The 13,408-nt window shown below is 40.1% G+C and overlaps 1 protein-coding gene across 7 annotated transcripts in view; it reads right to left on the bottom strand.

Moving 5' to 3' along the window:
• Positions 1-13,408, bottom strand: part of LOC135222513 (zinc finger SWIM domain-containing protein 8 homolog) — a 334,079-nt gene that overhangs the window by 244,695 nt on the left and 75,976 nt on the right. For all 7 annotated transcript variants that reach the window (XM_064260601.1, XM_064260624.1, XM_064260617.1 and 4 more), the window contains exons 4-6: positions 9,767-9,936; positions 8,735-8,908; positions 8,025-8,161 (exon numbers count right to left, since the gene is read on the bottom strand). In XM_064260601.1, the coding sequence (XP_064116671.1) occupies positions 8,025-8,161; positions 8,735-8,908; positions 9,767-9,936 (481 nt within the window). The remainder of the gene's footprint in view (positions 1-8,024; positions 8,162-8,734; positions 8,909-9,766; positions 9,937-13,408) is intronic.

The raw sequence follows: 13,408 nt of genomic DNA, 5'->3' as shown, positions 1-13,408 counted from the left end.
TCTCTATTCCAGGATGGTCACCTACTGTGAGATACTCTTCTTTCAGCAGCAGTCTTCTTCCCAATGCTAGAAATTCCAGGAATTCGAGCATAGGCGAGGTTCCCGATTATCGCGTAACAATTATCGGGGATTCTCGTCTCGCTCACTTTGGACCGTAGTCTCGCCTAAGTGTTTGGAGATCGTAAAAAACTCGAACACTCTGAATGCGCTAGAAATTCCGTTGAATTCTAAGCACTCTGCGAAACCTCCACCGAATTCGTCAAGCGATATCGGCTGGTGGTCCTCTCGATTCCCGTAGAAATCGAGGATGGGGCAGGATCCTTCCTCAACGACCGGGGCTTATGTCAGGTAGGGCCCGAAGGTCCCCCCGGTAGCGCAGTCCCCAACGTGGGATCCTACAGAGAAATCTCTGTAGGATCCCTCCCATTTCCCTCGTAGCCGTAAGGAAAGAGGGAATGGGGGAGGAATTGGATACTCGCTCGCCTTCCCAGTGGAACTAGCAGTTGGAGAAGAGTAGGAGCAGAGTCTGGGAAAACGTATCGTCAGGAGAAAACGTTTTCCCGAGGAGGGTTACGAACTCGCACTGTAGGTAAGGGTCTGCCGCCACTGTGAACGTCGTCTGGGTGGGGCTGATCGACACCTGACAGGAGAGAGCCGATACCGTCCTCCGACTCATTCCAGTCCTCATCGAGGTCGAAACCTCTCAGGAGGACTGAATGGTATTTAAATACAGTGTCCGAAGACACGTAGAAACGCTGCTGTCACAGTAGAGGAGACGGAAGTAGCTTGTTCGACCGGCCAGATCTGAGAGAGCCTTCTTATCCGGAGACGAGAGACTCTGGTTCAAGACAGAATCGGCAAGCTCCGATCGCAGCAGACCCACCGTCGGTTTGGGTTCCCTCTCGGGCCCCAAAATGACTCGAGCAGAGACGTGGGCTCTGTTGGTGGGAGCGGCGATCCTTCCCCGAGGTCGTTGCGCTGACGAATCAGCGCCATAACCTCGACAAAGTTCCTCTGGATCTCGGAAGTCATAGCATCTTGCAGAGTAGGACCATCAAGCCCCTCGAACAAGAGCATTCCGAGAACCTCCCCCTTAAGGAGGAGGAACTGCCATAGACCCCTCTCGATCTCCTCCTGCCACTTGCCCGTACGTCCCGGTCGGTCCGAAGCCTGCCACTTGCCCGTACGTCCCGGTCGGTCCGAAGATCGTACCTGGTACTTACGGCGTCGTGACGGGATCGTGCGGGGGCATGCCCTTCACGATCACCCCGCTGTGCCTCGCTCTTCCTGGTGCAAACCGAGGAAGTTGCAGGCACGGGAGAGGAAGACATGACGCTCCTCTTTCGCTCGCTGGCAGAACCAGCGGGCTTGGAGGGCTGCAGGCGATCGCCAACTTGCAGGCCTAGTCGAGCCGTTTCCCAGGGAAACGGCTGGACCGAGAACAGCGGCCCCGATCTCGTGTGCAGAGGAGCTGCTGCTGGTCCCCCTATCCACCCGGTCCCTGTGGGAGCGGCGGTCAGGAGACCTGCAGAGACCACTGTCGCGGTGAGACCGGTGCGTGTCCTCGCGGCGCGTCATACCGCTGGTACCAGCCGAGGCTGGCACCAACGATTGGAAGGGGGTAACTTCTTCCCAGCCTCAGCCCGTGGCTGGTCAGAGACAGTCACGTCTACCAGGGTTACCAGCTGGTCGCTGCGAGAGCGGCCGCTGGCCTGGCGAGAGTCACATGAGCGGCTCTCACCAGCTTCTGCTCCGTGCCACGGTCCTGGCGCCGAGCGAACTCTGGCGCCAAAATTTTGGCTATACGCTCTCCCATGGGAGATCGTATACTCGGAACTTCTCGCGAACGAGAGACCGAGCCGGAACCTGGCGTAGCGGCAGCGCCGCAAACACCAGGCGAGGAAGTACCAGTGGTAGTCGGTACGCCTCTGGTCCCCGTCTTCTTCTTCCTTGCGGAAGGGGAGACGGGCCCTGTTCCCTAAAGAGCAGGAGGACCGGCAGAAGAACCCCCCCGTCCCACGGGAGTGGAACGAGCCCTTAGAAGTTCCCGAAGGAGCCTTCTTAGGGGGAAACCCGGGTTACCAGCTGGTCACTGCGAGAGGGTCGGCAGCTGGCCTGGCGAAGAGTCACCTGAGCGGTTCTCTCACCAGCCTTCTGCTCCGTGCCGCGGTCTTGGCGCTGAGCGAACTCTGGCGCCGAAACTTTGGCTGCACGGTCTCCCAAGGGAGAGCGTACACTCGGGATCTCTCGCGAACGAGAGACCAAGCCGGAACCTGGCGCAGCGGCATCGCCACTAGCACCAGGCGAGGAAGTACCAGTGCTAACCGGTACTCCTCTGGTCCCTGTCTATCTCTTCCTTACGGAAGGGGAGACGGGCCGGCTCCCGAAGGAGCAGGAGGACCAGCAGAAGGACCCCCCGTCCCACCAGGGTGGGACGGGCCCTTAGAAGTTCCCGAAGGAGACTTCTTAGGGGGGGAGGCAGCCTTCTTCTTCTTCGGCTTATGGGCCTTAGAAGTCGAAGGGGAAGAGGCAGCAGCAGACGATGAAGACGAAGATGACACCTTCCTCTTCCTCGTCAGTTCAGCCAGGACAGTCATCAGGTCCTCCATCCAGGCCGGAGCCGGGGCTATTGCCGAAGCAACACGGCCCGACTGCACCTGTCCTGAAGGACCTGGGACTGGGGAAGACACACCGTGGGCAGGACCAGCATGGACAGGCGCAGGAACAGCAACTAGCTCAGGAGCGGCAGGAACAGCAACTAGCTCAGGAGCGGCAGGAACAGCGGCAGCGGTAGACACAGAAGGGACAGCCAAGCCAGCAGCGGGAACCACATCAACGGCAGGTACGGCAGGCCCAGCTATCGCCTCGTAGAATCATCGGCAGCCAGCGGGAACCTGGGTACTGGCGGCCGGTCCAGGGGCGATCTGCTGGAACAACGGAAGTCTGGGGCAGGCAACACGAAGAACACAGGCGGCGGCGGCATATCCCCCCTCGGTACGGCGGCGACCGGCCCTAGTAGCGGCAGACAGCGTCACCGACACAGCATGGGGAGTGTAGACCAGGCGGGGGGAAGCAGCATAAGCGGCCGTGGAGGTAGTAGTGGAGACCGCTCCATGGGTCACCGCCCCAGACCTCGCTAGACGCTGCAGCACCCCGTGGATGCTAGGCACGCCCTGCAGCCGCAGTGGTCCATACCTGTCCAAGGTCGTCTCCCACGGATGTAGCACCTGCGGTAGCACAGACAGATTAGTAAGAGGGGTTCCCTCACGCACTGGGGGGAGACATGCCCCACCCCGAACGCAAGGAAGACCCCAAATACAAAATACGAGGAAGCTGAGCGGGGGCAGGAAAGAAGACGAAGAATCGGATACCAAGGGAGTCGCGGGAGAGCTTTCCGACGACTTCCTGGCAGACCTTCGCTTCCCCTAGCCCCGCACAGCAGTGAAAAGTAATATGAAAATGAAACAGAATACTGCACTCGTGATTCACTTCATAGAACTTAAAGGGGAAAAGATCAATTCCCTGGTAAGAGAGGAAACTTGATCCATAATAATATGATGCTATCATAAAATATATATGAAAATGAAACAGAATACTGCACTTGCAATTTCACTTTCACAGAAAATAAATCGTAAGGATTAATTCCCGGGTAAGACCGGAAATTGATCCAAAATTAAAATTGATGCAATTAAATAAATGAAAATGAAAAGAATACTGCAATTGCGAATCCACTTTCATTGCATTCTATTCATACAAAATAAGAGGCTCGTGCCGAGCGCAATCACGCTCTCGGCAACGAACGCACAGGGCAAAAATATAATGAAAAGAGTACTTACATTTTTCAATTACACACTTTCGCCCAAAATACATGACTCGGCGCGAGCGCGCCCGCCCTCGGCACCGAGACATAATTCAAGGGTATCAATTCATGAAAAGAGCGGAAATCGCCGCATCTATAGCGATAGCTCCATGTTGGCTCATAATTAAGTAATGAAAATGAAAACAGTGTACTTACAGTTTCATTTTCAAGTCAAACAAACCATTAGTAGAAAACACAATATAAACAAAGCATACAACGATGAAGCGGGCAGAGAGCGATGACGAACATGTCCTTCACACCCGCGGCCGAAAGCAAAAGAGATTCTTCACCTCTCAGGCGCGCGGGCGCGCGCACGATCGGACAAGCAGTTAACTACCGTTCTCCCCTTGTTCGAAGCTTACGACCGTCCCAGCTGCCGCTAGCTACTTCCTATTGTTAAAGGACCGATGGTTTGTATTACGTATCGGAACAATAAGGATGTTCTAGCTACTCTTCGTAACGTGCAATCATTTGTAGAAAAGAAACACCCTGAAAAGGCTTACACAGGTCGTATGCTTGCGCAATTCGATGATGTTTGCCTGAGTAGTTTCAGGAACATTGTGAAAAGCAGGCAGAAGCAATCTTCCTTGGATAGTTATTTTTTAAAGAGGCCTTTAGCAGGTGTAAGCAAACAGGAAGATCCAAGTGATACTATAAAAATAACAAAGTTGAAAGTGGTGAAAAAATTGAAATTTTGTATATATATATATATATATATATATATATATATATATATATATATATACTATATATATATATATATATATATATAAAGAGCAAAGTATAAAAGTAAAAAAAATTAAAAAAATAAATAAAATAAAAATTAAATTTTAAGTTTTTTGTAAAGTTAAGTGTTAACGTTTTGCGCCATTTGTTAATGTGTTTCGTAAAGTTTAGTGTTAAGGTTTCCTGTTATTTTTTAATGTGTTTCATAAAGTTAAGTGTTCAAGTTTTCTGCCATTTGTCGTCCTCCTTCTCTGTCGCCACTTTCGGAGATCGCCTCACTCGAAAAGTAAGGTTCCACATTTTACTACATACATACGTATGTACACAGTATTTCTTGTACCATGTACACTAATACACTTTATTTACAGGTATGTAGTACATATTAGTAGTATATGTAGTTTAAGTTAGGTCTTGAATGGTCCAAATTGTTGTATTTCACTGTTTATTGGTCAATTTAGCTTTACAGTAGGGCCTCGTTAATCACGGGGGATAGGGCCCAGAACCCCCCGTGATAAGTAAATACCCGTGTTATCCTGGTACCCCCCCTGAAAATTGCTTTAAACCACCTACTTTAATAATTAACCCACCCAAGACCACTATTTCAATGTTATAACTGCCTACTTTAGTTCAAGCACCAAATATTTCTTCAACTATCACCTTAAACTAAATTCAAGACAGTTTCAAAGTTATTCTTTCCTATCTTCAATTTCCCCTGCATCAGATCAGCAAACAAAATTATAATTACCTAACAATTCCTTTCTATTTTCATGATTTGGCTGCTGCACCAAACTTAAAGTACATAGTATATCTATTTCGTGAATGAACATATTTATGATAAAAAAACATGATTTACTGTAATGATTACAGCACCCAACTATAATATTAATGTATAAACAGCAAAATACAGCAATAAAAATCTAGTTTTGTCTTTTGTTTACGTTTAGAATCAGCTGATGGACGTTTATTACCGAAAGAATTATTTTGGAAAACAATTTAGTTGCTAAAAGAAACTAATTTATTAATGGAATTATTATTATTATTATTAACTTTGTACATAATAGTTTATGATATTATGATACAGTAATTCATATTTCATTGAGAGAGAGAGAGAGAGAGAGAGAGAGAGAGAGAGAGAGAGAGAGCAGAGAGAGAGATGAGAGAGAGCAGCTTGTGACGAGAGTAAACTTGAATAGCTTGAGATAGCAGCTTAGGACGAGAATAGCTTGAGAGAGCAGCTTGGGACTAGAGTATTGTTGACTATCTTAGCTCGAGAATAACAATGAAATTTGTAATGTAAATATTTTATGATGATAAGAAATGAAACATGGATAGTGAATGATATTATGATACAGTAATTCATATTTCATTGAGAGAGAGAGAGAGAGAGAGAGAGAGAGAGAGAGAGAGAGAGAGAGAGAGAGAGAGCAGCTTGTGACGAGAGTAACTTGAATAGCTTGAGATAGCAGCTTAGGACGAGAATAGCTTGAGAGAGCAGCTTGGGACTAGAGTATTGTTGACTATCTTAGCACGAGAATAACTATAAAATTTGTATTTTAGATATTTTATGATGATAAGAAATGAAACATGGATAGTGATAAGATATTCTCTTGTATACTGTTATGTGATAATCATTCAGTCAACTATAAAAGTTGTATTAAAGCACAGTTACGTAAATCACAGAAAATAAAATATGGCAACACATATTTTTATTCTTTCGGGGACCATCTTGTTCTTTTATTACGATAATAATAGATAAGTATTATAGTTTTTTTTCTGTAAGTGATGAGAGAGAGAGAGAGAGAGAGAGAGAGAGAGAGAGAGAGAGAGAGAGAGAGAGAGAGAGAGAATTTTGCTATTTACATTCATAGTATTTGAAAATTTGTGAATGAGTTTTATTCTAAAAATGCATTTAGTCATGAAAAAAAGAAGAAAACAGTAATCAGCGAATCTTGCTCTATGATAAAATTCGTGATTTCGTTAATTTTCCGGAATATACGTAGCATTTGGGCTTCACAAAAAAGTAAGTAAAGTGATTTATGACAGAGTTTAGAGGATACTTAGGTAAAAATACATCGGTACTTTGTAGAACGGTGACGTCACGGTGGTCATATGTATTTTTTTCGTGAGTGAATATACATTTATGATAAAAAATAGTTACTGTACTGATTAGAGAACCATATTGTAATATTAATGTAATCACATCAAAATGAAGTAATCATTGTTCATTGTATACTGTAAACATGTAAAGTGTATTTTTGTCTTTTGAAAAATGGATTCCCCAAGGAATTATTCCTTGAAGAGGCTTTTTATTATGAAGATATGCCAATAATATATAAGATTTGCATTTTATTATGAATATATGACAATAATATATATGGAAAAAATGGTTTTATTACGTTTACGCTTCGTCGCCGATTGCAAACAACATACGATAATCTATTCGTTTGTATGACTGCAGTGTTCAGAGAAGTTGATTACGTTATACCAAAACAATAATGAAGTTCGAATTGAAAATTTATGTTTTCCTAAATGTTATTACTACTGTAATTAAACTACTACTATTAACATTTCTAAAAGGTTAAGAATGACAAAGGTGCTGTGAAGTGTAACTCAATGTTTACATTTCTGCTGGCCGCTCAACTACAAGTTGATGTCAATGACATGGAATTATTCCATGAATAGGCTATATATTATGAAGATATGCCAATAATATATAAGGTGAGAATGGTTTTATTACCTTTATTGTCAGTTAATATCATAATGTGAATCTGTTCATGCATTTGTTGGTTATCGGAACCGGACGAGGCTTAGCCTACCACCGGACAAGCATGAGATGCTGTGATTCACACCAGGATATATAGCTAGACTGAGAAGTGGTCCAAGGAAAAACCTGTGATTAACTGAATCCGTGATTGCTGATCCGCGACTAAGCGAGGCCCCACTGTATTATAAAATTTACTGGGGTGTTTTTGTAGGGCTTGGAACAAATTAGGCAATTTACATGTAAAATGTGGTTCAAGATACGAAAAAATCGGGTTACGAAGGCTGCCTTGGAACGGATTAATTTTGTATCCTGAGGTACTACTGTATATCTTAGTTTAACCACACCACTGAGTTGATTAACAGCTCTCCTAAGGCTGCCCTGAAGGATTAGATATTTTTACGTGGCTAGGAACCAATTGGTTACCTGGGAACGGGACCTAAAGCTAATTGAGGGATCTGAACTGCATTATGTCAAGAAACTAAATTCTAATCACCAGAAACAAATTCCTCTGATTCCACATTGGCATAGCAGGGATTCGAACTTGACACTACTGAATCGGAAGGCGAGCACGTTAACCACTCGTCCAACGAGGAGCCTTAAATGTACAGTATACATAGCAAGGTAAAATACAAATTATTTTTATCTACATGAATAAAATGAACAGCTGTTTTATACCTGAAAACTATGGGGGATGGTACGCAAAACTTGACTAAGATCTTGTGTATGTTCTCATGTAGATTGTTTTCGTCTAACCACCATGCCATCTGCTCATTAGCTGAACCACCAGCAGTTGGGTCTGGTGCACCAGACACCTGAAAAAAATAAGGAAATAAAATTTCTCCTACACAAATTTACAAAGATCAATAACAAAAACATCATTAAAGTACTAGTAACAAGGAATAAAACACTAAAGAATGTTACAATAAAAAGAGAGAAAGATTTTTTAAGCTAGTCCAAACGATATTTGTGTAAGTTTGTTCATGCCATTACTTAATCAAAATTACCTACAATGTGTTTTAACACTATAATGGTGATTATAGTATGCACTATACTCTATAAAATTAAATAAGGGTTAACAAAAAGCAAGACAACACAATATTGAAGGCTTAAGTTGGTCTCCAACTTTGGGAAAATTCAGCATAACTCCCAGTTTTTGGGGGCAAACACCCTATTAAACCTAAAAATATAGGTTTTACTGTTTCCTTTTCCTTTTATGCAATATTTAGCCTCCCCAAATGTTAGGTTTGTCTTATATGCTGGCAAAGATGATAATATCCATGTATGTACAAGCTCTAATGAGTGAAAATTTAAAAAAAAAATCAATCATGAAAATGTATATATCTACAGTATTTTCTCTTTCACATAAATTAAGAATGAACACTAACCGTGTTGATATCGGACGTTTGGTTATTAAGGATTTCATCTATCAGTCTTTGAGCAGTTGGCAAGATCTGCTGTGGCAGCTCTGATATCAAGTACTGGGCAAATTTTTGTAGTTGGTCCCTCTGGAGGCGTGACAGAGACTCACTGACTGGGGCACGAAGTTTGACTTGGCTTGGCTGCAAAACGATAAATAAAATTTAATGAATAAGGTTTCAAAGACATCCTGCTTCCTTACCTAAGTTTTGCTTGGATTAATACTTTCACTGATGGTCATACCTGATCTTTGATCATAGACCTAATCAAGGCAGGGCTTATTTAGGACTACAGTATTTATACAATAGCTGACAAAAATAAAAAGCTAGCTTACAAAGGCTATTATGTGCATGTTCCATTTCATTTTTTAACTACCTCACGAGTAGCTGAACCTATACCAACACTTTACTAATACAAGAAGAAATAATTAGCTACTAAATCTATATCATATCTGGCTAGATAACATTATCATGACCTGCAAATTTTGGAAGACTAGAAGTGTTGATCTTGAATAAGTTTTCCAAATAAACTATGCATTGAAGCTCAAACATAACTTTCATAACATGCACTGAGACTAAAATAAACCACAACTTGACTAAAGGTAAACTAGCAATTCTCTTGACAATTTTTGTAAACTCCTGATCAACTAAAATTTTGTTAACAATGGTCTTGTTTGTCAATACAACAATTCAAATCTAATGAATGGTGAAACTATTATTTGGTACTTACTTTATGATATAATATTTTTTTAAAATTCCAAGTATCTTGGAGCTGTTGTATATTTAAATTTCCAGTTCACAAACAATCTTTCCATTACATTCAGAATGTATCACCAGGATAACAAAATTTTAACGAGAACCTGAACAAAGACAGGATAATTAAATCTATAATATTTCTTCAATGCTATAGTTATTATTTGGGGTATTGCTAGTATAGTATTAATAGTGAACATAAAAAAATCTTAAGACTTGGGAATTTAAACAAAGCTAATAAAACAATACCTGATGAATTCGGTGGAGACAGACAGCCACAACATGTGAACACCATGATGCATTTGCAGAACAGGTACAATTACAAGTAGTAATTCTTCCACGGTCAAATGTAACAGCAACATTGAACTGTCCTTTTGTGCCCGAAGTGGACACTACTACTGTTGCACTCAAATGGAATCCTGTAATAATAATAAAAAGAAAAACCAAACAAAGTTAAATGAAAACTGTCAATAAACTACAGAAAATCATGTACCAATAAGCAATCACACTTTTACTTTAGAGCAGTTTAACTCATCCAGTGCATTAGACAATTCCCAACTCTTAGCGATAACATCATCAAAAATTGAAGCACACAAAAGATGAGCTTGTATCAAAGTCTACTCAGATCAAGCACAAATGAACAATTATGATTTACCACATGCAGAGCCCAGGCTACACTTAAGACCTCGGTTTCAAACTGTTCACATTACAAGATTTTCTTTTCTTTCAAACTTTATTCTAAGTTCAGTTTTAATGCATGCATGCATATAAAATAACTTTTATCATAATACCAAAGTCATTTTTACATCCATAAACTGATGTTAGAGGAGAATGTAGAATATAGCATTTAAGCTGAACGTCAAGCACTAGGACCTATGTCATTCATTCACCACTGAAACGTTAATAATAGACAGTAAAAAGGTTCTAAAGGTGTAACTGGAGGGAAACCTCTCAGTTGCACTATGAATCAATTGTCAAAAAAGGGGTGGAAAGTAAGATGGAAGAAAGATATGAATGGATGTAGAGTAAAAGTAATAAAGCTGTTGCAGCCAGGGGCTGCAAGTACCCTACAAAGGACCTACAGTGGACTGCATTAAGTGCACTGACAGCACTAATCCCTAATAATGTTGAACACTAGAACACAAAGCATTGACAAGTGAATGGTACGCATATAATATTGATTTGCCACGGGACTTTACTGGTCTTATTTTAAGCGAACTTTCATTTCATATGTCAAAATACTACCTTACTGTACTATTTTTTATTCATTCTATCAAAATGTAATTCCATACTTAACATTTTAAAAAAAACACTTGAGTCTAGGCTAGCCTTTTTGACATACGTATGAATCTTAATGAAATTTCAAAGTTTTGTGCAATAAGTTACTTTGAAAAATATTTTTGAAATTGCCCATCACAGAGCGATTATAACAATTTGTATGCTAAAGAAAAAATTATTTAAATAGTATGCAAAATATTAATCACACTACTATTACTGCCATGCAATAACTGAAATTATCTAGCTGCCAGCCAATGCTGCAACAGATGTTCCTTTCACTTACCCCAGACACCTTCATAATAGACTATCATTACAAGCGGTTTCAAATATTTCCCGACTCATGTAATTCATATGTAAAAAATGATATCAAATTTTTTTTATTCACACTTGTATTGCCATATATCCTTTTATTTACCTACAATGAGATTCAACATGATTACTGAAAGACCACTGTTCGTTTGCATGTGATCCAAGTAGACTGTTTGTTATAAGCTCGCCATCTGTGTGTTGTATTGTTTATCAATGATATAAACTGGTATGATTATGAACTGTATCAGGTGTGAGGTTTATTTGTATATTTTAGGATACAGACATACTGTTGAGGAAATATAATTGACAACTCTACCACAGTAAGCCTCAGATATTGGAAACACTGATTTCAGCCAAGCATGAGCTACTTTTGCATATTGCCACATCTACCTAAATTCTATATTGGTGAGTTGACAGATGAGATGCTTCATACAAGGAAAAATATTGCTTATATTTACTAATCTACACCACGATTTTCACAAAGGATAAAGAAAATGTCAATCCGACCAAAGTTCACCAAGAAATGTCTAACTGGCCACTGCTGTTCCGTTAACTTTCAACAATTACTTGAAGTTTCCATAATAGACAGCTAAGCCAGATTCAATCATTACCTAAAAGTAAACCTTGTACATCAAAATATCAAGTGATGACAGAGCTGTTTTTCAAATCACTTTTTTTCTTTTCTGATGTGGAATGTCATACATGTAACTTAACAATTTACTGTTCCATGAATAAAGACAGGGATCCAATGCATTTCCATACTTTTTGCAAGCTTTACATAATTTAGGATATGGAATTTTTATTACAAAATTAACATTAATAATACTTATCTGGATAATTTATCTAGCCTTAAATCCCCAAAAACCGCACCAAAATTTACCACATTGGCAACCCTGCCGATGACAGTTACAAAAACTTCCCTTGAAAATCAGTTGTGTTAGGCAGATCGTGGGGTAGGATGGGTGGGACTAGATAAATTATACAGGTAAGTATTATTAATATTAATTTTATAATAAAAATTCTATTATAACCCCTAAACGCTGAGCCGGCATTTCTGAAAGTGTCTCCCTTATGCCGGCGGCGTTCAAAAGTGAGCGCCGAAGCGGAAAAAAAGTTTTTTTCAAAAAAATCACAGCAGGCTTAATTTTCAAGATTAAGAGTTCATTTTTGGCTCCTTTTTTTGTCATTGCCTTAAGTTTAGTATGCAATCATCAGAAATGAAAAAAAATATAATTATCATATATAAATATTGGAATATATGACAGCGCAAAATAATTTTTTTTATATATAATTGTATACAAATCGCGCTGTGAGCAAAACGGTTAAAGCTAATGAGTTAATTATTTTTTTGTTGTATTGTACACTAAATTGCGATGATTTTGTTATATAACAAATTGTAAAACGATCAAAGCAACACAGAGAAAATATTATCACAATATGATGCATGAATTCGTAATGTGCGGAAGTAAAAAAAAAGCTGTTTTCAAAAATTCACAATAAATCGAAATATTGTGCTAGAGACTTCCCATTTGTTGCAAATTGAAGGTAATTGATTGAATATTACTAGACTGTAAGTGTTGTAGCTTACAATTGCAGTTTTCGACCATTTCCGTCGAGTTAAAGTTGACTGAAGGATGAATTTATTCTATTTATCGATTATATGAAAATATTTCAAAACTGATAAAAGCTACAACTATGGGTTGTTTTTAGTTGTATTCTACATGAAATTGCGCACATTTTCATATATAAAACTTTAAGTAACGGCAAATTTTAAATGGTGCAAACATTACAACAATTGGACAAAAAAATTTATGATTTCTTCGGAAGTTACCGCGCGGATTTAAGGAAAAAGTTTATTTCATAAATTCACCATAAATCAAAATATTGTTCAAGAGACTTCAAATTTGTTGCCAAATAAAGGTAACTGATTGGATATTACTAGAATGTAATAATTTTAGCTTACAACTGCGTTTTTTTACCATTTTGGTCGAGTTAAAGTTGACCAAAGGTTGACATTTTGGCACTTATCGTTATTTATATGAAAATATTTGAAAACTGATAAAAGTTACAACCATGGGTAGTTTTTAGTTGTATTCTACATGAAATTGGGAACATTTTCATATATAAAACTTTATGTAACAGCTAATTTAAAATGGTGCAAACATTACGACAATCAGACGAAAAAATTTCTGATTTTTTCGGAAGAGTTACCGTGCGGACGTAAGGAAAAAGACAATGTCGAAAATTGCATTTTTCCTAACTATACAAACCTGAGGTCCTTTAACAATAGAAAGTAACTAGCGG

The sequence above is a fragment of the Macrobrachium nipponense genome, chromosome 20 (assembly GCF_015104395.2).
Source record: "Macrobrachium nipponense isolate FS-2020 chromosome 20, ASM1510439v2, whole genome shotgun sequence".
NCBI classification, from domain to species: Eukaryota; Metazoa; Arthropoda; class Malacostraca; order Decapoda; family Palaemonidae; genus Macrobrachium; species Macrobrachium nipponense.
Note: the sequence above shows the minus strand (reverse complement) of the source record. Positions and strands in the feature narration are given on the sequence as shown.